Source organism: Pipra filicauda, unplaced genomic scaffold, assembly GCF_003945595.2.
Source record: "Pipra filicauda isolate LSUMZ 115617 unplaced genomic scaffold, ASM394559v2 scaffold384_size681814_pilon, whole genome shotgun sequence".
Lineage (NCBI taxonomy): Eukaryota > Metazoa > Chordata > Aves > Passeriformes > Pipridae > Pipra > Pipra filicauda.
The window spans coordinates 593,421-618,527 of record NW_024104514.1 but is presented as its reverse complement, the minus strand read 5'-3'; the positions used below and the strand labels follow the sequence as shown (position 1 = coordinate 618,527).

The window sequence follows — 25,107 nt, the reverse complement described above, 5'->3', positions numbered from 1 at the left end:
TTGTCGTCACAGGCATAACAGGATTTTTCTATCATTCGCTTCCCTACAGCCCAAGAGATGCCCTGCCCCAGACATCTCATCTGTTCTGTTTTCTTATAAGACAAGACATTTTCCACAAAAGTGACACTTAACTGCTCCAGCAACGAAGCCCAGTCTTGGTCCCCATGCAGCCACTCAAGGACTCAACCCATTAAACATCTAATCTTCAGACATGCAAAAGACACCAGGTCAATTCAGACCAGCTGAGGCCAGGATCTAAAGCAAGCTTTCAGTTTCTCTGCTTTGCTTTTCCCCAGGGAAGTGAAGCTGCTATACCAGTTTCCTCACATGAATCGCATTTTGCTCTGACTGTCACCAGGACATCTACAGATAGGACTGGCTTTTTAACTCAAAGTCTCTATTAACATCAGCTGAAAGTCTGAATGGGGAAAAAGGATATATCCAAGTAGTGTAGATTTCTCTTGAAGACTCATTTCTTCTCATGAAAGTGTATTTCATCTTCTTCAAACCCAACTGCTTGCCCTGTGGGGCGGGACTTCTTTATGCTGCATCTCTCTTCCAATAGTTGTGTGTCTGTTTTGTGTCGCATGGTTCCTTGGTGAGCTCAGCTGTGTGAGCCAAGTGCTTTGCACAACTCAAGGAATGGCCATTGGCATCAGCTGGCCCCTGTCCCTGCTCAGGACAAATTTCCAGTTCAAAGGCATGTTGTACAACAGAAGAAAGCAGGGGTCTCTGCTGCTACACAAGCTGATTATATGCCAGTAAGAATGACCAGGCTGGAAAACAGCTCTACAGGCTGCTGCCCTCTGCTTCTCTTGACATTAAAGTGCTCGTTCCTTTCTAGATCCCCTTTGCAGAGGTGGAACGTCTTTCTGATGCCATTCCTTTAAACCTCATGTGTGCTGTGTAGGAGATGCTAGTGCGTGGGGGGGGAAGGAGGTGACAGAGTGGCCAGTTTTCAAAACAGCAAAGCCACAGTGACAGTTGCCTTTGGCTCTTCCAACCCACCAGCAGCAGGCTTAGTCACATCAGCAGCATCAAAGCTGAGCAGTTCTTTGGAGAAAGGGCATTTGTCCTTTCATCTGGAGATTACAGGACCTCTCACAGATCCCAGCAGTCTGTTTTGAAATGCTCTTTAAAGAGAAATACCTGTTTGTGGCACCACCTGCCATTTAAAACAGTCTGTTTGCCTTTTAGCTTTCCCTGCAATGCTCTCCCCCGGCGGTTTAACCATATGCATAAGGACAAAATGATGCCAAAGTTCATTCCCCAGCAAGCAGCACTGCCCAGGTTTCACGCCAGGCTCTCTATTGAGTATAGGACTCTTCACAAACACGCCAGAAAGCTTGTAACCTATTTGGGGCCTCTCCTTCTCCCTGTTGCACTCGGCAGGGACAGCAGGTAGGCAGAAAGCTCCTATTAGCCTCTGGAGTAAAGAAACGCAGAGATAAAAAGCTCTTTGCCTTGCTGTTTCCATTCCTTCATGACTTAATTTTTTTAGTCGGGGACAGAAAAGATTATAAAGCTGTAACCCCTAATCCGCTCCTGAGAGCTCCTTCTCCATCTCTTCCTTTCTCCTCTCTTAAAGCCAGTTCTAATCCTTTATGTCTCCTCTCACAGACAGGAGCTGGAGTCTAATCTCAGACGACAGGTTGGTAATTAGAGCAAGAGATTATCCTGACCCCACATCAAGAAGGTAAAAAGAGAGGAATAATGCAGCACCATACAAGATCAGACCCTCAGTGTTCAATCCGGGAACTGTCCTCATCTCCATCAGTCTTCTCCTGGCTCCGTTTCATTCTTCCTCTCTTGTCCCAGCAGAGCAAGGGATTCCTGATTCTTTGTACTTCCTGTCCATCTCCCCTGTGCTGAGCAAGGACCACGCTTCTCCAGGATTCATTCAAGACAGAAATGGTCACATTCCATTTCTATAGACCTTGACTAGGCAGAGACTCAGCAGGGCAGTGGCTGCAAGTAGGGAAAGCACAAGCAGATGTGGAGGAAGAGGCCCTGCTCAGAGTCCGGAGCAATGACATGCTGCCAGCCATCCTCAGCTGTGCACTGGTTACACACACCCAGGGACTTTCTAGTCAACGAGATGCAGCCACAGCACAGAGCAGCAAGTCCTCATCTTTACCAAGATACCCAGCAGTTACTATTCAGTCCTTCATCTGCTCAGAAGGCATACTGCTCCCATCCCAGCACAGATGGGAAGCTCATCCATGTGTCCAGCCCATGTTATCCATCTTTGGGACAGATCCTGTCTCTTGTCCTGTGTCACCAGTATTGAGCAAGGGCCAAAAAAGCCATCACAGAGCCCCACGACCACTGTAGAAAAGGCAAAATTGAGGACACCAAGCTTCTTCACTGTCCCATCCCCTACAAGGTGCATAGGTATCACTAGGACCAACTGTAGCTGAGGCTCAGGCATCACCAGCCAACAGGCTGCAGGCACCAGGAGGTGTCAGGATAGAGATGACAGTGGAGTGATCGAAACCTGCTGGGGAGAAAGCAAAATAAGGTCAGGTAAAAGTTTTTACACCAGCACACAGCTGTAAAATGGAAGACCTTTTCCTCACATCCCATTCCACATCAGGTGCCCAACCTGCCCCACAGAGCTCAGGACTGGTTGTTCGCTTCAAGATGTCTTTTCTCAGCAAAGCTAAGCAGACAAGCCTCCCTCTGATACCCAAATCCAGCTCTGGCCCATGGAGCCCAAGCCCACAGCTCACCCTGATCACAGGCAGGGAGATGGGTACTGCACTAGTCCCTGCTACATGGTTCTGTTGATGCTCTTTTCATCAACCCAGCTGCTTCCCACCCCTGCTATCTCCAGCCAGGATCTTCCTATCCGTGCTCTGCAAATAACAACTTTAGGTTTGTTCACTCAAAGAGGAGAAGGTAAATCAAAGAACAGTTTTGTTTGCAGTCAGCCCAAAGTGAACCTTTTTCTTTTTTCCCTTCAGTTTTCTCAGCAAAGCATAAAATGAAACAGCAAGCAGAATTTCCTTTCCTGAGTTTAAAAGAACATTTGTGTTCCTGTCCCTGAGGTAAAGGTTAGCTTGTTCAGCCTCAAAATGTGAAAAACTGCAATACTTTTGGATTAGATATTGTCCAAATAAAATGTTTTGAACGCTCCTTTTCCTCCCACTCATCCAAAAAGATTTGCAAAGTTTGTAAGCATTCACAAACAGCTTACTGCTGGTGTGCACCTCACCCAATAAGCCATGTGACTGTAAGGTTTCTGTCCCTCACTCTCTGCCTCCTGCATGCTGCTTGGCTGCCCTCCCCTTCCCAACCTATTGTCTGAGGGCTCACACCACATGCCCCATACCTTGAGGGATCCTCTTGTGGAGAGAAGGGGCCGCTGAGCTCAATAACATTGAGTTTGTTCTCAAAGACACCGTAGCTGAGGGTGACCTACAAAGTGGTGGTGAGAAATGAGCAGGGAGTAGAGGTGAGTTGAAGAGCAAGGAACTTGCTTTGGGTGACAGAAGGTCCCATTCTGGTTCTTTCTCTGCCTTGCATATCTCTCCTGTCTTCCTCCCCATGGAGGACCCTGCTAGTCCTTTGCCTCTCCAAGCCCCCTACACCCCACACAAGGTAGACATGGTGCCGTGTCAAAGTCCCTTTCCAAGTCAATCATCATTTCTGCTTGTCCTTGTGACACATTCTTCCAGGGATGCCCTCAATCCTTCCATCACTTCCCATACTTGTGCTCCCCACCACTGATCCCAGGACACTGTGCCTGGCAACTGTGCTGCAGGTAACATCCGCTCCATTTCAAAGGAGCGTTTGTCAGGAAAGCCTCCCCAGAAGAGCAGATGATTGATGCAATGCACATCAGTGCCATCAATGGAGCAATGTGCCTGTAAGCTCCCCTCCACTTCGCCTTCCTCACACACCTCCCTCTTGCTCCATTTCCCCTCCTCACCTGCTGGATGAGCTGAGAGGTGGGGATGAGCTGCAGGTTCTCCAGGTGGGAGTGGAAGAGGGCATTGGGCAGCAGCTGCCCACCAACTTTGCACTCAATGATGTAACCCATGGTGCAGTCATCCGGCAGGCGGATGAGCTCTGAAGTGGTCAGGAAGTTCCTGCCACTGGAAGAGAGTAGGATTGTGTGGGTTAGGAAAACGGTAGGGGCAGATATAGGCATCCACTTGGGTGGGAGATTACTGAAAACCAGAGTAAATCCTGGAACTAGGTAAGAAATCCCTGAGTTCCACCTGCAAAGATTCAGGAATGTGTTTGCTCTTTGAGCATTCGCAGCCATGCTGTCCCACAAATTGTCAGGTGCTGTCCCACGAATTGTCAGGTGCTGTCCCTGATATGTACCAGCTCCTCAGTGAGCTGATGCAGAGAACTGACAGACTTCAAAGAGTCACTTCTCCTCCTGTTTGGTGAGCGGCGCTGAGCCCCTGAGGGCTCAGAAACGGTGGGAGCACACAGCCAGGACCAGGAGAAAGAAGAAAGAGTTTTGCAGCTTGCATAAGCCATCCATGGCTCCACTGTAATGTAACACCACATGCTTGGCCATCCTTTGATGATAGGCTATACCCAATTTTAAGGTCTCTGTAACTGGAATCAGTTACGCAGCATGAAGCACTGTCTACTACAACAACGCTCAGCTAGTTCAAATGTGTTCTAAGCATTTTAAAAAAGCAGTGGCAGACTTTTTGCCAGGTTAGGCATTATCCTCTGTGCCACTTTCACTTTACACTAGATCACAGATCATCCTCCTCCTACCATAAAATGTGTATCACGGGCTTCATCTGAACCAGCCACCTGGTGTGGATCAGATCTGTCTTTCTGGGTATGCTCAGATCTGGTTACAGCTGGCAAAGCCAATGCCTACCAGTATATGTGCATACAGCCTGTGACATAACCTAGGGTATCATAGAATACATCATCTTCTTGTAGGCTGCACTAAAACAATACCATGGGACATACCTCTGTTCTCCATGCATCAAGCTGAGGAAATGGCAATGGCTACTCTAAGAAGCTAAAGAGGGTTTGGGGTGAGGGAACAGAAAATTAGCTTAGAAGGGAGCTTAAGCAAAGAGGCAGATGAAGGGGAGAGGAGATAGGCAGACAGGGAAAGCACTTAGGAAAAGAGTCAGAGGAAGCTGAAAGGGATGGGAAAGAATGTGGGGAGTAACCAAGAGCTTAAAGGAGAGGAGGAAAGGGATGTATATCATCCTATGATCATGTTTGCTGCTGTGCCTGCTCTTGCCTGTTTTCAGTCAAGGGGCAGACCTACCCACTACATCTTTCCTCCAGTCCCACATGCTTTCAGATGTGTACGATGTGGCACTCTGCATCTTTGCAAACACTACATGTACAAATCTAGATCTGACACTGCCAGGAATTAATGTGCAGTCATGTTGCTCGTCCCTGATGGCTCCCATGCTCACCAGCTGCGCAGCTCACCTGGCCCACGGCACCATCTTGCTTGCCAGCTTGCGGCTGATGCAGAACCCAGCCCCTCCTGTGGCAAACCAGAAGCGCACAGATTTCTGGAGAGAAACACCAGAGAAAATCAATGGCAGAGGCTCAGACAATACTATACTCCCAGAGATGGTAATGTTGGAAACCTGGCTTTGATGCCAGGACAAACATGGCCCTATTGTCATCCCAGACCCCTGTCTGCTGCCCAGAAGCAGTACAGCATTTATTCTGACCTCCTCATAATTGGAACGGCCAAGCTCCTGCTGGTATCAACACGTGGGCAGCCCAGGGCAGGCTTATCTGCTGTCAAACAGGCAGCCAAAGGCAGAGCAGCAATGTGAGACTCTTCCCCTAGGTTGATCAAATTTAGTCAACACCTACAACCATGTTCAGACAAGACTGGCGAGTTTTGCTGTTCAGCTGTTCAGCTGTTGCCCATTGCTCTTGGGACCTGTCTCTCCTTGCAGTGTGTCTACAGCCCATGAGCCAGAGCACCAAAATAACCCACTGGCCCCTGCACCACCACCACAGGCTGTACCGTCTGGTTGTTTGGCAGTGTTTCAGAGGCCCGGATGGGTCGGTTCAGGCTGGGTTTCCCCAGGTAAACATCCCACGTCTCAGAGTAGGAGGACAAGAGCTTCAGGAGGGCCTGAGGGTTCAGGTAGTTGTCATCATCCAAATGGCAAAACCAGCTGGGGAAGATAGGAAAACACAAGAGGTTTGTGGCAAGGAGGGTGCCTCTTGCTCTCAGGGAAGCAAGAGCTTCCCACACCAGCTCTGCCTCACCTCCGGCCGCTGACCAGGAAGGCGTCGAACTCAGCTGCCATCTTGCAGGAGAGGGCCAGATGGCTGTGCTCGGCAGAGCAGTTGGTGAAGATCACGTGGTCACCTGCCAGAAGAGGGAAAGCACTGTCACAATGGAAAGCAGTCACAAGGACATCTGGGCAGGAAGGAAGGGGTTTGTTCACAGCCAGCCTCCTCACGGCCTCCCAACAGGCACCCCAGTCCATGGTGACATGGGTTCCAGCTCTCCCCCACCAGGAGATGAAACCTGGACAAAGCCAAGTAATTTGGCCAAGACTAGAAGACCTGTCATCCGCACTTCCACCCTGCTCGCTGCCAACCATGATGTAGAGGTTGAGGGGCTCTGTCATGGGCAGCTTCCACCCACAGATGCTTTAAGGCAGGCAGCACCCTGCCTCCAGTTGCCTCTCCTGGGGCAAGACAAATACACCAAATCATCACCACCACAGCTTGAGGTCCTCCCACAGGAAAGGCAAGGGACATATTTCAATGGGCAGTGATGGTGCAGGAGAGCCAGCCTTCATGCCAGACCCCTTCTCAAAGCTGTGGCCGTTCAGAGGCTGAAAGCAGGGTGGAAACGTGGTATTATAGGATAGATCATTACCCATTCTCCTTTTCAAGGCATCATCTTCTTCATCAGTGAAGACGTAGGTCTGAGAAAACAAGGAAAAGAGGTTACTCTCAGGAATGGACTGGTGGTGCTCCTGGATGCCCACTCCTTTCTTCCACAGCTGGACACACACGATATGGTTACTCCGACCCCATCCTCTGCTGCTGTAGCCCGCTCCCAGGCAGCAGTTGAAACAGCAGTTGACCAGAAGGAGGGCTATGCTCCCCCTTCCTGCACAGCATAATCATCAGCGCTTTTGTGGCTTCATTTCTGCCCCCATCCCACTGCCTTGGGAACGGGGGGCCCATGACACTGAGTGAGGGGGTGAGGAGCCCTGGCTTAGGTGTCAGTGGTAGAAAAATTAAAGCATTGTGGTTAAATGATGCTTGGATTAAAAAGAGAACATCTGTCTGTGTGTTAAGTGCGCACAGCCCCCTGCCACTTTCTGCCCCTCCTCCTCCTCTTCCTCCACCCCCAGGCTTCTCTAACCCCCCTCGCTGCCATTATGTGGCACATCTCCCCCTCTTCAGGGCCTGGCGAGGATCAGGGCCAGTGGAAAAAAGCTTTCCTCAGGCAGAAAATGAGCTTTCATGAAATCAAAAAGGAGTCGCGAGCGGTAAACAGTCTCCCCACCAGCTGCCCACAGGCTGGTTAAACACAGCACCTGCACAGGGACAAAGGGAACAAGGCAGGCAGACAACAGCCCCAGGAGCCATCATTTCTCCCAAAGGCTCTGGCAAGGAGACAAGAGTCTCTACATCTCCCCACACCCACCCAGCATTTGGGAGATACATCCCTATCAAGAGGACACAGCAAGAGAAATGTTCCGTATGTGAAAAGAAGGCAATGAAGGACACTCAGAGATCACCTGGCTCAAGCAGAGGCAGCAGGATGTTTTCATGGTCTCAGATGTATGTGCCACAGTGGCTTGGTGAACTACTCTCCCACAGCTGAGCTGCAGCAATGGAACATGCACGCATTCCTACCTCCCCCACCAGTAAAATCTCTTAGTTAAAATCACTTTCAAGATAATCATGGGACAAGAAGCAATTAGCTAAGTTTCAGGTAAAAGAGTTGCTCTGGATCAGGGGACTATATCACAACCTTCAGGCAAGGCAGGGATTGTCAGTGTCATGGGATTTCCCTTGCCAGCATGTCAGTGTCAGAAATTTCCACTATGACAAATATTTCATCTTAAGAAAAAAAAAACTGTTGAAACTTTCTGACATTTTCAAAAAACCCCAAGAAATATTGTTGCTGGAAATTACTTGCTTACAGATATAAAACCAACCAGAAATCATGTGTCTACCAAACATCACATCTGATTGACTTAAAATAACAATCTGCATCTTTTCCCAAATTTTCTAATTCTGAAAATATTCTGAGATTCCTACTTTTCTCTTGATGCAAGATGGGAAATGTCTTTTTACAGACACCCAACACGTTTCTTTGGGAACCCAATGATGAAGGTACACTGTCACCATGAGCAACACTAGACTGTCCAAAATAACTTGAAAAAGGGAGTTATGAGTGTGGGGACTTGGTAAATCTGATTTTTCTGGCTCTTACAAACTGATCTCCATGGCAAAACTGGCTACAGTACTCTAGAAATGCTAAAGAAGATCACAATAGCTCAGGCAGTTGCCTCCATCCTTGTCTCTCCATCCCTCACACCCCTGAGAGTTGGCAACCTGGAACAGCAGTTGCTGCCAGCATCCAAGTGACCACCACCACGTGTCCCTCAGCAAAGCCACACACGATGGCTGGGATGGAAGAGAGAGAAAACAGCCCTGCCTGGAGACCATTTGGCCCAGTTATGCAGTTCCTTCTCAAGGAGACACCAGTCACTGTTGTCCATACTAATGGGAGTCTGGAAGAGATTTAGAAGGTCTCTCACCAGACCTACTCCACCTGCTGGGGACGTGGGAGCAGAAAAACACCTAATGTCACTTGTGCCCCTGCAGGCAAATGGGTTAGACAGGAGTAGCCTCCCCCTCATATCTACTCTTCTGTTCTTCATCAGACCATCTACAGGGCCACGCAGGATCTCCAATCATGGTGCCTCTGCACACAGACTGGGCCAGGACAGCTGTCAGTGCTACAGCAAGACAGCCAATCTGGGTCCGAGGAGAGATGAAGTACAGAAAGTGTCCCTCCATTCTGGAGTGGACAAGATGTCTGGCTGGGAAATGATGTCTGCTCAACAGCAGTGCAAGCAGTGATATGGAGCCACTGTGTCAAACAGCTTTGCCTGGCAGCTCTTCATGAACATAAGAGTCCATTCAATGGATAAATACTATGCTCTGAGACCTCCTGACCCCAAACTGGGAAAGCAGGCTAGCAAGGAAAAAATAGGAAAAGGAAAAAAAGATGTGGAACCTGACAATCCAAGGCCAGGTTCATCTCCCAGGCTCACAGGGTATCCCTTGCCTGTGAAGAATCCCCCTCCAAAATGCAAATACCTCAACAGGGTTACTGTTGTGTCCTGCCCAGAGTACAGACTCAAAATCTACAATGCATTCACAACACTGAAAATCTGAAAGCCAGTTCAGATGGGTCATTCAAAGGTTTCATTTCATTTGGCTGGATACGTGGGCTTCTAAAAGAGGGGGAGTTGCTGGAATTGGTTTACATTACCAAACAAAATGCCATTTCAGACCAGAAAGATAGACATACCTCCACCAAAACTACAGGGGCCAAGAATGTAAGTGACTCCAAGATTCTGTCCAGCCTAAACAATCATCAAAAACAACATTTCTATTTAAATTAAACTTTTGCTGAGGAAAAGGCCTTTTGCTAAAATGACTTTCATGTCAACCTCCTGTGGGGACTTTGTCATGGATCAGTTCTCAAGAGGCAGAGCATGGTCCAGCAGAGTGCCCATCTCACACTTCCCCATCTCTCACCAACTGCACATCTTCTCTTTGAGCAGTGAAGCTTCAGAGAAAATGTCTCTCTCTCAGTGTCTACCCCAACAGAGTCCAACATAGAGGACTTTTAATTTGGCTCCCATACAGTCTGTCCTAGCAATAAAAACCACAGCTGTTCCTGCCTCCTGTTACAGTCACCTAAGCCCGACCTATGAGGTCTGGGTTGCTTCCTCCAGGAGGACACCACGCAGGTAATGAGCTCTGAAGCCAGGACGGGCATCAGCAACACGGCCAGCTGCTAAAATTTCCCTGCTGGCCACTGATGGAGAAGGACTCACTGAATTGGTCTCCTGCCTTGAGTAAGGGCAAGTGAGACAGAAAGATGCTGGGTCAGCCTTAGGAGGAGGCAGTCTTTGTCCATCAGGACTTCTTAGACCTGGATCTCTCCAATATTGGCTCCTAAAACCTACACCTCTCCATAAGAACTCAATAATAGGTCTGGTGCGCTATCCCTTTCCCCACAACAGTTACATGAACTTTGCAAACTGAAAACTTTTTCTTTTTTTTGCTAAGTGAGGTTTTCTGTATTGTAAATTTTTCAAAACTAACCTTTTCCCCTAAATTTCAAAAAACCCCTCAAGTAGGAATATATTAAAAAAAAAAAAAAAGGGGGTTGACTTTCATGTACTTCTCTTTATCTCTCTTCCTGTTCCCATTCCCCTTCTCTCAAAGCCATTTAGTAAAAAGAGCAGAATAAAAACATGGAAAATTGAGGAGGGGAAGGAAAACGCTGAGCTTACAACAAAAATTGGTAACACTGAAAAAACACGGTTTAAAAGTGAGTGATGCTCCCTCTCTATCCTTCCTTTCTATTTTCCTGCTCAGTCTGTGAAGGTTTACCAGAGGCTGGCAGCAGCATGGAAAATTCAACACCTCTTCCCAGGTTTGGACATCACTTACATGCCAAACAGAGAGGGTCAGATGAATATGGGGAGCTAGCATCTAATTCCTGTCATCAGCAGAATGGCCAGGTTTGTCAAACACATGAGGAAAGAAACTGTCCCTTAAAAACCCACTCCAAAGGCCCCGGTAACAATATCTTAATGCCAGTGCAGCCACGTGGTTGGGTTTGGTTTCTCCAAAGAGTTGCTGGGCTGAGGTTGGATAGAGAGAAGTGCTTCTGGAGGAGGAAGCAGGGCACCTCAAATGCTGAGAGGGACATGCAGACAGGAGAGGAAGCGTGCTCAAAATAGGACACGGCTTCCTGTGACAACCGCAGCAGACCAGACAGTTGCAGCACCATGAAGTGGAAAACCACCCTTACCCAGAAAACCCTGCATTGCTTCAAGCGCTCTCCTACCCAGTTACCTCCGCCCCCATCCCCCTTCCTCACTGAGGCCTGAAAGTGCCTTCTAGGCACCTATCACACAGAGGCAGAGGCAAAAAAGCCACCCCTCAGGGCAGCCACAGGATTTCTTTTTTCTTGAGGAGCAGCTCTGTGAGGGAGGGAGAAAAGCACACGGGCTCTGGGGAGTACTCCTGCCTACCAGCAAGCCAGTCTGCACAGCACCACTAATGTGGTGACCCACATCAGCTCCTCTAACAGGAAGGAAACGCTTCAAACACGGTTTTAGCAAAGGCTGGAAACATCAGACCCCCAGTTAAAAGAAATATTTTAAAAAACAAATATACACCCTCATCACTTCAAGATCATGCACCTAAAAGCATCCACCCAAGAAAGACAGGAATGGATTACACTGATGTGCCGGGGAGCGAACAGGGCTGACTCCAGGAAGTCTTCCAGGTCCTTCTACCTTGTTCTCCTGCCCACTGCACTCCACTTTCCCAGGGTAACGAGTGCCCAGGTGCAGTGCAAGCATCCTGATGAAGGGCCAGGAGAGCAAATCAGCTCCAAACCTAGCAAACTCATGGCACTAGGAGGTAGAAAACCACCCTTTCATGCAGCCCCAGAATGGTCAGTGCACTCAGTCTGGTGCGGCCTCTCTGCCAGCCTTTCCCATGAAGCAGCTACTAGTGAAACATTTTGCTGGGTAGCATCCCCCTTTCAATGTGAAAAGAAGTGAGAATTACAGAAAACGAGGCAAGGTACTGAGTGGGACTACAGTGCCATCCTCCCCTTCCTTTGGCTTTTATACCCCTACCCTGACACTCCATCCCTGCCTCATTACCAAAAACCTTCTCTCTAGTTCAAATCCAGATGCTCACCTGCTCACTGGCCTGCGATATCCATGTGTCCAGAAGCAGCTCCATCCTGCTCTGGTGAAATCTCTTGGTTGTCTTCACAGCTATGAAAATGTCTCCAAGTGTTAGGCTTCTCTCAGTCCTGTATCCCTCCAGAGAACGGACTTTGAGGTCCTTCTGCCCCCTGCCACCAGCTTTCTCTGCGCTCACTTTGCTTCGTTGCTCTGGCTTCTCCAACATCCCCTCCCTGAGCCTTGGATACCGAGCTGTTTCCTGAGCCCCACGGTGCCGCACGGAAAGGAGAGCCACACTGGCAAGGAAGATTGCGGCTCCAGAGAGACCATGGATGAGCCGACGGCCCATGGCTCCCAAACTGTTCCCACCGCAGTCGGTATCCTACTGAACAAGGACAAACTCTCCCTGTACCTCCACGTGAAGCTGTCCGCTCTTCTCAAAGCCTCCGACACAGCAGGATCAGCCAAGAGCAAGGTCTGAGCAGGGTGTGGTCAAGGAATAAGGGGGGTGAAGACCAGGAAGCCAAAGAAGCAGGAGACCTGGAGGATACAGGTCAAGCAGGGGGAATTTTCACAGACTACAGAGGGCTCAACGACCCAGCGAGGCAAGGAACACATGATGGGAAAATACTCCGAGGCGACTGGCACGTGGCTAGTACAGCCTGCCAGGAGGAAAGTGGGCATCCCCGCTCCCAACAGAGAGACCGAGGGTCCTAGGCTGGGTGTTGAGGAGCCGGCAAAGGAGATCAGAGCCATCGGCGGTAAGTCTGGATCGAAGGCATCAGTTCCCCAGCAGACACCAGCCCAGCAATCCGAGGCAGGGGCTTGGGCGGCAGGCGAGCGGCGGACGCAGGGCTGCAGGAACGGGGCCGGGGGTCCAGCGTGCGGCTGGACTGCCTCTCCACCTGCTCTCTCCCGCAGCTCTTGCTCCCTGCCAGCCCCGGTCCCGCCTCCGGGCACGGGGCGGGGCGCCAGCCCCAGGGGAGGAAGAGGATGGAGCGGGGGGAAGGATGGAGAGCGGGGAGCCCTGGGTCTGACAGTGGGTTTGTCTCACCAGACGTCTCACCTGGTGTCCCCCACAGTCTGGGACACCTCCGAGGTGACAAAGAACAGATCTGGGAGGACAAACCTGTTGCTTGACTGTTTTCCCCGCTCCTCTGTTTCAGTCCAGCCCGATCTCTGCAGCCCTGCTCAGCCCATTGCTCCTGAAGGAGGAGGAGACGGTGGCATTGATGTGGGCTCTGGTGAAGGTGAGGTGCAGGGTCCTGTATTGTTCTTGGGAAGAACGTTTTTTACCCCAGGAATTCCCTCAGCCCCAAACTTTTCCTCTGGACACAGGTCTGAATTGCTGCCCCTGCCCTTTAATCCCAGCCTGCCTCCCCAAAGCAGGACAGTGTGTCCCCTTCTGCCTCCCCCCAGCCCCCAGAGTCTCAAGTTGGGGTGTGAACCCCACTTCTGCCACCCATCTCCCAAACCATGATCCAGATACTCTCTGATCTTGAAGGTCCTTTTTCCTCTGCCTCCAGCCACACAGTCCCCGCCCTCCACTCCATCTCACATTCCCACAGGATGCCCACGGACATTCTGCTGCCCAGGTGACTGCAGAACCAGTGACATTCACAGGAACAGGTACACCAGATAGTGTGATGGAGAGCCTGCTGCCTCCCTTTCAATCATAGAATCATAGAATGGTCTGGGTTGGAAGCGACCTTAAAGATCATTCAGCTACAAGCCCTCTGCCATGGACAGGAAGACTTTCCACTAGTCCAGGTTGCTCAGAGCCCTATCCAACCTGGCCTTGAACACTTCCAGGCAGGGATGGGGCTCAGCCTCACGGCTGAGTTTATATCCCACCCAAGTCCTTGCTGCTGTAGCAGGGCTGAGCTCAGCAACTTGTCCTTTGTGGCTCTTGTGTTGTCCATGATGAAGCTTCCTTTTCCCCTTTTCCCCTTCCCCTGGGCAAGGAAGGGGGGTGTCTCCTCTCTTTGGAAAACCCCAGAGACCCATAGGCACAGCAGCAAAATGTTATCTCCAGCTCCTTCTTCACTGCCCCCCTGCGCCATCGGACACAGGTGTGCATCTCCCCTGTGTCACCCTCACTCCCAGCCATCTGGTTGCCAACAAGGGATAGGGATATCAGAGACCCTCAAAAGGTATGAGAGCTCCTCCCAAGACAAAGACCACCACAGAGGGGATTGCTGCATTCTGTTGCTGGTTCAGTTTGATATGGGGTTGATGATGACCATGCAGGTCCCCTTCACACTACCTGTAGGCCACTCTACAGAGCAGCCAGGGGGGTACAGAGAGACAACCAGCCCAGGAGGGGGATGATATCCTTACCCCCACCCCAGCTTCTCTGTGGGGGGACAGCAGGATGGTAGTGCTCTACATAAGCTGCCAAAATCAGAGCACCTCCTCAGGGAGCTGCAAGCTGTGGGCATCCAATCTCAGCATACTAAAAAAATAAAAATAAAAAGTAATAAGAAGGGGGCCCAGGAGAAATGGTGGGGGTGCAGAATGGCTCCATGAGAAAAAGGGCACCCCCTCCCTGTGCACATGTCAGACCATAGGACCTTAGAAAACAGGGGCAGGGCAGGGATCAGGGTCCCTCTGTTCCATGCTCCCACTGTGTGTCCGGACGTAGACACTTTCCAGGCGCACAGGGAAGATTGCCCCACAGGGCTAAAACCATGTGCTCCGTTTCCCCAGGTTTCAGACACACTTTCACCCTAGCCTTGTCCCTGGGTACAACTTTTTTCTTTTGTAAGGAAGAAACCACTGAATCCACTTCCCTCCCCCACTGTATTTCTCCAAGTCTCTCTCTAGCCTTCCCCTGAAGCAAGAACATCTCCAGAGCATCTCCCATATCCCTTTGGAGGGTCTCTGCAGGTTTTACTTTTAGATTCCTTTGAATAGTGATGCTTACATGGGGCAGGGAGGGGGAGTCATTCACCTTCAGGCCTTACATTACTGCAGGGATGTGAACCTGGTGTGACTGATCCACTGCCTCTATGCTCAATACTGGGATTGCTCCCACAGCTAGCCATTGCTCCTGAACCAGAAATTAACTTCCCTGAGTGTTCCTGCCACACTCCAGCAGCCCCAGGCAGTTGCAAAGGCAGCTTCCATGGCTCCCAGGCATCCTGCAGCACTTCCCAGCCTGGCTTAGGAGATCATCTGGGAGGGAAAGATGGGACAGAGGCAGAGGAGCCTTAGTGATGTCCCCAGATGTTACAAATATAATTCAAAGCTACCTTGTACAGAGCATGGTGCCAGAAAGCTCTGCTGGGACAGGGGGCCAGCATGGACAGGGCTGGTGACTTCCCAGGGTGACACACATGCTGCCATGCCGATTCCCTCCCTGGAGGGAAAAATAGTGTTCTTGGTGACTCTTTACAGGGGCTTGCACAAGGCTGTTACAGCTGGTAATTGGTGCCCAGGGCTGCTAATTGCATTCTGCCTGTTACCTAACCCATGACTCATTCCTCCAAGCAGGCAGCCACCCTCCCAGAAGTACAAAGAAGGTGGTCTGGGGCGTGCAGGGCAGTGGGAAGGCATTTATGTTTGCCTTGGAGCCCTCTGCCCTGCTTCTCACCTGTGTCCAGAACAAATTAAAGCTGGATTTTGAAAGCCTCGGGGAAGACAAATTGGATAAAGAGAGAGCCTGGAAGAAGCCTGGAAGCAGGCAAGGCAGTGCCTCCTGCTGCTCAGCTACCTGAACAGTGCCAACCTGCCTCCCAGCAACCTTCTTTTGCCTCCCTTTCCCTCCAGCTGATGGCCCAGGGAGGTGCTGGGGGACATGTTTCTTTGGGCGCCAGCAAGTGCTAAGCTGGGAGCACAGCTTGACTCCCCAAAATGGGAGGGCTGGCTTTTTACCACCTTCAGCCTAGGCTATAGGGCTGGGACTGGCTCTCAAGTGACAGCAAGGCTAGTTGGAATTTTCAAGCCCCAAGTCAGAGTGCCTCATACAGAGTGTTTTTCCTGGATACTCAAGCACTACGTTTTTTTCCTGCAAAGTTGCAAATTCTAATCTCCAGACCCATGACAGGATGGATGGGAGCTTGTTTTGGGACTTGTCTTCTCATCAGCTCAACAAGAGTCCCACTTTGTTTGCCTGCAGGGCAAGTACCCTCCCAGGGGGCTGGCTGTGCTGGGATGCTCAGGCTGCATCCCCCAGAGTGGGTGTCACTTGGGAGCTTTCATCTGGAGCTATGTGTATGCCAGTTCCCCCTTCCCTGAGAGGAGAGTTGCATGGCTCCAGGGCAGACCTAGGATTTTGCTCTACATTTTAGTGACTGCAAGTTAAAATCTTCATTTTCTTTCCTCCCCCCTTCACTGTTGTCCTCATAAAAGACACAGGCAACTGGTTTAGAGCCTGAAATAACACCTCACAGGGGACTCGTGAACATCAGCAAGTTAATCTTTGCTCAGAGCTTTAAAAGTGCATGGTACTAGCAGTGCCAAATCACAGGGGCAAGGAGGACACAAAGAGGACTTGACTCTGGTGCCCATCTTCTCCCATTAACCTCAGAATCAGTGGACACAGCTCTCTGCCTGACCACACGCCCCACGAAGTCTCACAGAGCCACAGATTTCATTTTCTTCTTGCATGCCTCAGGAAAGACCACCTACCACCACCTCTCCGCGGCATGGGTATCCCAGCACCCCTTTCCCACAGTGGGTCTGATAATGGCAATTGGTCAGGAATCATAGGTGAGCACTGCTGCAGCTACCCAAACCCTCTGTCTTCCCTCTGCCAGAGTCTGAACCCATGCTTGGCCCCATGTTAAGGTGAGAACCACCTCTTTCAGGGGCACCATCCCCCCTTCTCTTAGCAGCCTGGCTGGGCTCAGTCTCCCTGTTGTCCCTCAGGAGAATGAGGTAACTGGCTCGTCACTTAACACTAATCAGGGCATGGAGGGATGTGAACCTCTAGGGACTCAGCCAGACACATCAAGTGAGCTTTTCCCTGACTTTCCTAAAGTAACCTGGCCAACGTCAGCGCTGGGGAGAGGCAAGGGACTGAATACCAGGGAGCAAGTAGAAAAGAAAGGGGCCTTAGTCAGTGGCACACTTAGCCTGTCCTCTACCCACACCTCTTGCTGCCCTACCACAGCAAATTCAGTGCTCCCTCCTTCCCCTAAAGGGCTGGCCTAATGGAGAAGAAAAATATTCCATTGTGCATCAACCATACCTTCCCAGTAACACACAAGCCCACAGCCTGCCACCCATTCCCATTATGAATGGTATTTAATTCTCCTTTACACACGGTTTGCCAATAAAAGGCTCCATTAATAATTTACAAGCAATAAAGAGTACAGCTCCTATAAAACGAGGGTTTGTTGCAATCTTAGTGTCACTCCAGCCGCAGTGAGGCATAGGCATATAAGCCACGCTCCCTGTGCCCTGGGGCCAGAGGTGAGGTAGACAGGGGAAGAAGGAAGGCAGAGCACACAGTGCCACAGGGCAGGGGAGATGGTGGCGATGGGAGAAGGACTTCAAATGCGTGTGAGAGATGCTCCTACACAGCCTGATCCCACACTTTTCCCCTGCGTTCCCTATCTGTCAATCTGACCACGTACCAGAGACAAGGGCAGCCCGAGGTAATGGGGAGCAGCCCAGGAAAGTGGCTTCCACCGTGATGGCAGAAGACATCTCTCCAATAAAATACAGAAGGCTCAGATGGGGGAGGCAGTACGTGTTACTTCCCAGTTCTTGGTGGCCCTCAGGGGACCAGAAAGGCTACCCTTGGGGGCCTTTGCTGCCAGCATCCCCTTGAGGGGGAAGAACATGCTACCTGGAGGGGTTCAGGGAGGCAGGGACCTCCGAGAACAGCTCTTAGGGACAGTAGCTGGCAGTACCCGCTCTGCTACCCCTAGCTCAGTCGTTGCCCTCCTCAATCCACAGCGGGCGGGTTTGCTCCTGAAAGATGCATCCACGAACAACCTTAGGCAGCTCCTCAGCATGGGTCCAGGCATGGGGCTCCACACGGGCCCAGGAGCACGGCAGAGTGTGGAGAGCCTGCTCCACACCACGGCACACCTTCAGCACCTCAGAGTCCCGCTGGCCCGCCTTCTCCAGCAAGCTCCTGGGGAAAACACAGGGACAAATGTTACCCTTGGCACAGAGAAATGGGGTGACAAAACCACCCAGGAACTCCCTCACATGTACAAAAAGCCAGTTTTCCTGCCTTTACTCCCCTCATAGCAGCCAACCCCAACACACATATCAAATGCTCTCACCTGATCCTTGTTCTCCCTCTGAACAGAGCCAAGCCTCTGGACATCTCTCGTCCCGTGATACCCTTCATCCATGCCACTCTGTCTTTTCTTACCTGAGTCCTCTAACATTCTTCTCAGTGACCTCGACATGGATAACGATGGGGTATATTTCACTTTTAATTAGATCCCTCACACCCTGAACTCCCAGCTGTAGCAGGCAGTGTTTATTCTGGAAGGGAAATTGAATAGATTTACTGATTTAAATGGAGAAAAAATAACCCCAGCCCCTGACAGTTACATTAAATCAAACCCCATACTGTGTAATATCATTGCTTTTCCAATACTAATTCCATTAAAAGTGAGATTTATGGACACTATCAAGTGGGAAGGGGAGAATTAAAGAGCAGGGTCGCCCATTCCATCACTGCCAACCCGATCCAAGAGCCCACTGGACCCCTCTCTCAGCCACAGCCCATCTTCACATCCCCTTTGTCATTGCTGTCACCCACAGCCTCACACTTCTCTGTCTGCCCTGAGCAGAGCTATTGCCACTTTGGTGAAGATGAGGAATGTGAGAGCAGGCAGGTCATTTCTGCATATGGCACGTCCCACCACCTCCCCCACGAATCCTCATTTGCCATTTATTTTATCTGAGCTCATCAGAGACTCAGGGAAGGAAATGTCCATATCTGCTGCTCCACAACTCCACAGCACATGGATCTAAAACACTCTCCAAATTACACAGCCCCCAAGCAAGCAGTTCCTTCTCTATCACCACACAACTCTCCCTCCTCCCCTGTTCTCCTCTTCTCCAATCTGAATGAGGTGACCCATCCTAGCTCTCTCTCTGCAGACGAAAAGCTCAGCACCTTCTCCATCGCCTCCCGGATCATGCGGATTTGCCAGCTCTCCCTTGGGTCCTGCGGGGCAGTTCTAGACACAGAGTACTCCTGAGCATGGGTAGCGCTGGGATCTCCTCCTGCCAGCTTCTCTGCGAGCCAAGAGGAGACATGAAAAGGGAGACGTCAGTCCCTTCTCCCTCTTGCAATACTTTCTACCTCTGATCCTGCACGTTTGCTGTTGAGCAGGTGTTTACTGAGTCCAGTGTTTATGGATTCTGGAGAGCAAGTCTAATTATACAACATTATGTGCTGGCATGGATTTCCTGCAGCTTTCTGGTATGGAACAAACAAGATATCACAGCTGAAGACACCTTTCATGGCAAGAGTAGCACCTTGTGTTGCACCAGAGCAGCCTAAGCTGGTTCACGGACATTATCCACCCTCCTCCCCACTGCTCCACCATCCCAACCCTCCCAACAACGTATGGCAGAAAAATAACCACTCTCTTTTCCCAGTTAGTTTTTCTGCAGGGTTTGAGAGCTACATGGCCTCATAGATGGCTCCAGTGAGTAGCACGGCTGTGGGGAGGTAAGAGGAGTGTGCAACTGGGCATGGAGAGTGGGGGGAAGATGGGGAGCAAGTTGAACCTCCTTTTGCTGGTGGCAGCCTGAGCCACCTCCCCTGCTCAGAGGCAGAGGGAGAGCACCCAGCAGCCGAGCCAGCGCCAGGCAGGAGAGCAGCAGAGGTGATGCTGAGACAGAGAACTGCAGGCAGAGCTGGCAGTACAGCAAGCTGCAGTGTGGTCAAAGCAATGACTGCCAGATGCAGTAACTCACAACAGAAGCTGACACAATGCACACCTGGCTTGGGAGCCACAGGCTCTGCAGCCCAGTGTGGCTGAAGCAGGTGCTGGGCTTTACCTGCTGACCATGCTGCTCTAGGCAGCTGCTCACACTGCCACGGAAATACAAGCAGGGAATATAATAAGGCTTTTAGCAGCTGCTCATTCCTAAGATAGAAATAAAGTAATATATTTAGGAGAAGGCATGTTTGGAACTGGGTACAGAGAACGTTTCAGTTATCCCAAGGCCCAGGCTGGCTGGGCATCCTCTGCTACCTCTGGCTGGTGGCACAGGTACTTCCTAGGTAGACATGGATCCTACAAAGCCCTGTTTCCTTTGCAGGCAGCAGGCTCCTGTGGAAGATCACCTTGCTGAGGAGTTCTTCAAAGGAAAACAGAGGCAGCAAAGAAAAGAGATATGGCTTGGGTCTCATAGATTACTTTCCTTCCTATGAAGCAGGCAAAACTGGCAGGGGAGGACGGTTTTTGCCCTCAGTGTAAATTCCCATCTGCAGTAAAGGCATCAAAGTGGGTCCCCATGCAATGTGAGGGGGACCCTGCAGAGGGCTCAGCAGGACAGGATACTTGGCCAACTCACTCAGCTAAGAAGCCCAGTGGCCAAAATTTTCAGAGCCATGCTTTTTCAGCAAACCAGAGATTTTTCAGTACCTTCATAATCACCCCTCCAAAAAATATACTGACCCATTTTTCAGTCCTGCAGTTGGCAAAAGAAGAACTCTAAACACTGGGAAAGGAGAGCAATGAAGAAGTGAGGAGCAAGAAGGAAAGAGGGAGTTGTCATCTTTAGGCAACATCTTAGCTTCCCACTGTATGGCTAAGAAGTGGCAGGAGATAAAAAGGGAAAGTAGCCTTTGGAGGTAGGAGACTATCGTTCTTTACCTCATTCAGCCACAGGCTACTAAAACAGCCCTGGATGTGCCAACCACTCATTTGTGCCTACCTGCTGGGCATACATGGAAGTCCAGGCGAGAGGTGGGCAAGTCCAGCAGGTTCCTGATGAGCCGTGGTACAATGCAGTTTGGTGACAGCACCACAGGACGGGGTGCCTTGACCACCACAGGGCGCACCAGGCTGTAAGGCTTCAGGTTCATGTCTGGGTCTGGCAGACAGGAGCGAAGAAGAGAAAGCCAAAGGTGAGAACGAGCCTACAGATCATCCCATTCTTCCTGTGCCACCCCCTCATCTTGAATTATGTAGGTACCTACCAACCACCTCACATGCCAGGAAAGATCCTACCCCAGTTACAACATTTGCTCATGGGCAGATACCCTAGATGTGGACCCCCTGCCCACTTCCTGGGACTCCCTTGAGTTACACACCAGTTTATTCTCCATAAAAAGTTAGATGACCCCAAGAATGACAGCAGCAATGGAAAGCCCCAGAAAACCAGGGGAAAGGGGCAGAGACTTTAAATATGCACAAACTTCTCAAAATTCCATTACCAGAGTTATAAGAGGGATCCTGGGCAGAAAGACTGAGGCATCTCAGATGCCAGCGTCCCTTCAGTGCCCACAGGGCACAACTGCGTCTCCAAGAATGACAGGGCAGGTGCAGGGCTAACAGCTCACCTGAGCAGGGGTCCAGCCACAGCTGCTGAGGGGGCTGTTCTGGGCTCCTCTGCGGTTTGGATTTCACCAAGCGCAGTTGGTCCAAGGCCCGTTTCTTTAGCTGAGGAGAAAGTGAAGAGAATAAGGCTGAGAACATTGACCTTTTCACACACACACACACACACACACACACACACACACACACACACACACACACACACACACGCACACAGAACTGGCTGCAGAACACCCTCTGGCAAAAAGGATGGAGCACTCTTACAAAAAGTATGGGCTTGGATCTGCTGCCCATTGGGTTCAGCCTGAGATGTGGGGAAGTGCTAGAAAAGCAGCCACAGAACAGTAACACTGCCTGGGTTATAAGCCCCTGCTTTGCCTTCTAACCCATCTGCCACCTCTGTATGGGTTGCTTTACCATAAGAGTGGGGCAGATTGCATGCTGAGGTGGTGGGATGGCTATGAGCACACACATGGCTCTCATCGCCTGCTTCTTTGGCTTACGTTATTTCTGTGGCCTCTCTGCTGCCCAGGCATCTGGCCCTTCTCCTGGATCTTCAAAAGCTGGTGAGCCCTGAAAAGACAGACAGCTTGCGCTCAAGCAACTCCAAAGGCCCCAGGGACCATAGCCTGCTGTGATCTTCTTCACCAGCCCTATAGACCTGCTGAAGTATAGGCATATCACTCAACCTCCCGGTCTCTCAAGGGCTCCCAAACACTACCGCACTGGTCCCCATGCAAGGCTTGGGCATCCCACACCATTGAGAGGCCAGTCTGCACTCCTCATGACTGCTAGGGGATGTTCACCACAGGTAAATGGAGCAGGTACCCCCTGCCTTCCTCCTCACCCTAGTTACCTGCTGTAGTTGGGCACTGTCCCCTTGTCCAGGTCCCGCATGGTCAAGGGATCAACGCGCGAGCAGTACCACTCCAGACGCCCTTTGTGCATGGTGTCCGTGACATGGAGGATCTCCCGACACTTCACACACAGTGCATACGGGTCTGATGGCTCCAGGAGGGACAGGTTGGTGCGTACGTAGAATGAGTCTCCAGAAAATTTCTTCCCTTCTTCCAGGGCTTCTCGCAGAGGATGGTATCCTGGAGCACAAAACAGATGGTGACACAGGAGACAACCATCATCAGTAAGATAGGCCAGTCCCCAGCACAGTTGTGACACTACGGATTGGGGTGGGGGGGTGCAGAGGAGGCAAACAGACAGAAGGTCTGTACCTCCATCCAGTAACTCAGAGAATGCACAAGTCACACCAGACAGGGAAAGCTACTGGAGCTATGGCCAACCCGTGTCAGACATGGTGGCCTAGGACCAAACAGGAGAGGAGAGAGAATAACTGAGATTTATCTCCAGGGCTGGGTGGAGGGTCTAGAAGGAGAGGCAGAGAGCTCAGGCTCAAAGGAGACCCATCTGCTAGCACCTTACCTTCCAGGTCCAGCTGAAAGATGAGATTAGAGGGCTCATCCCAGTGCAGCAGGCTCAGGTAGGCAACCTCTCGTGTGCAGTTCTCCAGGGAAAGCACCTCTTCCTTCAGCGATGGCACCCTCAGCTAGCAAGGACCCAATGCTGTTAATCATAAGGTCTGGAAGAGCAGGCTCTCCCCAAGCTTCCTCACCCATCAGGGTTACATGAGAAATGTTACAGAGTGAGACCGGTCTGGGAAAAGCTATACCTGAGGGCAAGGCATCCTCAGTCTGCCTCTGGCTCCCTCTTCTGCCTCTGAAATACCTGCTGTTGGCCACTACCCAGTCTGGATGCTGGACTGCCATGAATGGAAATGCGTGTGCATGAATGCATGTGGGAGCAGGAGCACTGGTTTGTTTTCAGTTACCAGTGGGATATTAATTCAAGCAGTGTAGCTGTATTTCAAGTAGTGTCATTCTTAGCAAAACAAATGCCCTTCCTTCCCTCCAGAGTTTTCTTCAGAGCAATTATTCTCTGTAGCTCAGGAGGGTCACAAAGGTCTGAGAGATCGTGCTCTGAAATTGATTGCTTTGCAATGGGCATGTGCAGGATGCGAACCGCTCTGAAAACCTAAAAGGTGAAAGACAACTCCAGGGACATACACATCTTAATCGTGTGACTCCTTTTTGTTTCTCCCCGCCCACAGCTCAAGGAAGTGTTTCAGAAGGTCTCAGCATTTTTATATGCACAGGTACACTCGAGTGCCATGAGACCTGGATGGGTGTTTGTGCTGTATAAAGCTCTAGGCAGGGAACAGTCCTGGGAAACAAGAGAAATGGAGGTGGACTTAAAGTTGGGTAGAGGTCAGCTTGCACTGGGGATCACTTCACACCCCTCGCAACATCCCAGGTGCCTTGCAAACCCACGAAGTGAGCCCTTCCCAGACTCACCTCAATAAGCCGGCACCCTTCCCTGAGTCCTGCATCCTTGACCCGTGAGCCTGGCTTGACCCACTGGACATAAATCCCTGTCCTGTTCCCTCCAAGGATGGAGATGTCTGATCCGAGCCTCTTCTCCTGGGGTGAAAGGTTGCTGGGGTGACCCACACTAGTGAGCTGTACCACCAGTGACCTGGCAAGGAGAAATGCCAAGTCTGGCAACTGAAGTTTACTGCCTTTTCTAAGAACCAGTCCCCCATGCCTTGTGTCCAGCTACAGGGTATTTACTGCAGTGCAGAGCTCGTAATTCACAGTGTACCCATCACCAGGGCACACAGAGCTTACAGACCCACACAGCCCTTTCCAACCCACCAGCCCCAACACTGAAGCCAAGCTGGGCCCCCATGGTCCTTTCCCTACCTAGACATATGCATGTCCAGCCCAGGGCAACATCCCCACACCCCTGCCATAACAAATGGGACAGTACAAGAAATTGAAGTCCTGCTAGGAAGCAAGGACTGTAGGGTCTTCATTTCTCTCCTCTCTCACTAGTGAGAAAGAGCCTGCAAGGGGAGAGGCAGAAAGGAAGGGTCTCCCAGGCATGGTCTCCTGACACCACAAAATGCCCCCTCAAGCAGCTGGCAACAGAGTGCCTAGGTTAGAGAGCAGCAGTCACCTCCTGGTGACCTCCTTGTGGCTGGGAAGCGTGGACAAGCAGATCTCAGACTTCACCCTGGTGTAGGTGCTGCTGGAAGAAGAGGAGGAGGCCCCAAGCAAGTTGCTAGCAAAACCGCTGCCTAGGAAAGAGCAAAAGGGAGAGAGGGAGCACATAACCTCTCCTAACATTGCAAGGAGCTAATGTTCTCAGGGTGGCAAGGATCTGTCACCATCTCCTGGCTGTTTTCTAGCATCTAACTGGAAAATTGAGGCTGCAGAGAGGCTTTGAACAGTCACCCTCATGGGAAGGACTTTCCAACAAGCAAATCTTCATTCCCTTCGTCAGCATTTTGGTCAGAAGGCAGCAGCAGCCTGGGCCACCTGGATGTGCCCAGAGATCAGCCACCAGTGCCCACCACAGGACCTGCCAGCATCAGGAGCTTCACTCCAGAAGATTTACAACCCATCACCCAGGCAGTAGCAGACAAAGGGAATATCCAATAACAACCCAGGGCAAGGGCATTTCCCTCTCCTGTTACCTACTCCCCCAAATCCACACCATCAACATAGTTTTCGATGAATAAAACAGAGCTGATAAGCATAGCTACCTGCTCTGCAAGGAAAAGCCAGCTTTTCCAGCTGCTGTGCCTGACAAGGCAT

The 25,107-nt window shown here is 50.9% G+C and overlaps 2 protein-coding genes across 3 annotated transcripts in view; both read right to left on the bottom strand.

The window, feature by feature from the left end:
* Nucleotides 1–2,201: 2,201 nt before the first annotated feature.
* MFNG (MFNG O-fucosylpeptide 3-beta-N-acetylglucosaminyltransferase) lies at nt 2,202–12,847 on the bottom strand. Of its 2 annotated transcripts, none has more exons than XM_039384901.1 (8): nt 11,959–12,847; nt 6,857–6,905; nt 6,235–6,337; nt 5,987–6,140; nt 5,431–5,516; nt 3,935–4,100; nt 3,335–3,420; nt 2,202–2,500 (listed from the first exon to the last, which is right to left on the bottom strand). In XM_039384901.1, the coding sequence occupies exons 1-8, from the start codon at nt 12,295–12,297 to the stop codon at nt 2,431–2,433; spliced, it is 1,053 nt and encodes a 350-aa protein (XP_039240835.1). In that variant the 5' UTR covers nt 12,298–12,847; the 3' UTR covers nt 2,202–2,430. The 2 variants fall into 2 exon arrangements, with proteins under 2 accessions (XP_039240835.1, XP_027570861.1); XM_027715060.2 differs by having other exon boundaries at nt 2,202–2,497.
* A 4,332-nt stretch (nt 12,848–17,179) lies between these two features.
* The window catches only part of CARD10 (caspase recruitment domain family member 10), a 32,428-nt gene continuing 24,500 nt past the window's right edge, over nt 17,180–25,107 (bottom strand). Inside the window, exons 13-22 of the mRNA XM_039384900.1 lie at nt 24,467–24,587; nt 23,803–23,983; nt 22,874–22,997; nt 22,293–22,533; nt 21,940–22,009; nt 21,442–21,541; nt 20,814–20,972; nt 19,039–19,160; nt 18,283–18,398; nt 17,180–18,036 (exon numbers count right to left, since the gene is read on the bottom strand). Of these exons, the coding sequence (XP_039240834.1) occupies nt 17,829–18,036; nt 18,283–18,398; nt 19,039–19,160; nt 20,814–20,972; nt 21,442–21,541; nt 21,940–22,009; nt 22,293–22,533; nt 22,874–22,997; nt 23,803–23,983; nt 24,467–24,587 (1,442 nt within the window). The 3' untranslated portion in view covers nt 17,180–17,828. The remainder of the gene's footprint in view (nt 18,037–18,282; nt 18,399–19,038; nt 19,161–20,813; nt 20,973–21,441; nt 21,542–21,939; nt 22,010–22,292; nt 22,534–22,873; nt 22,998–23,802; nt 23,984–24,466; nt 24,588–25,107) is intronic.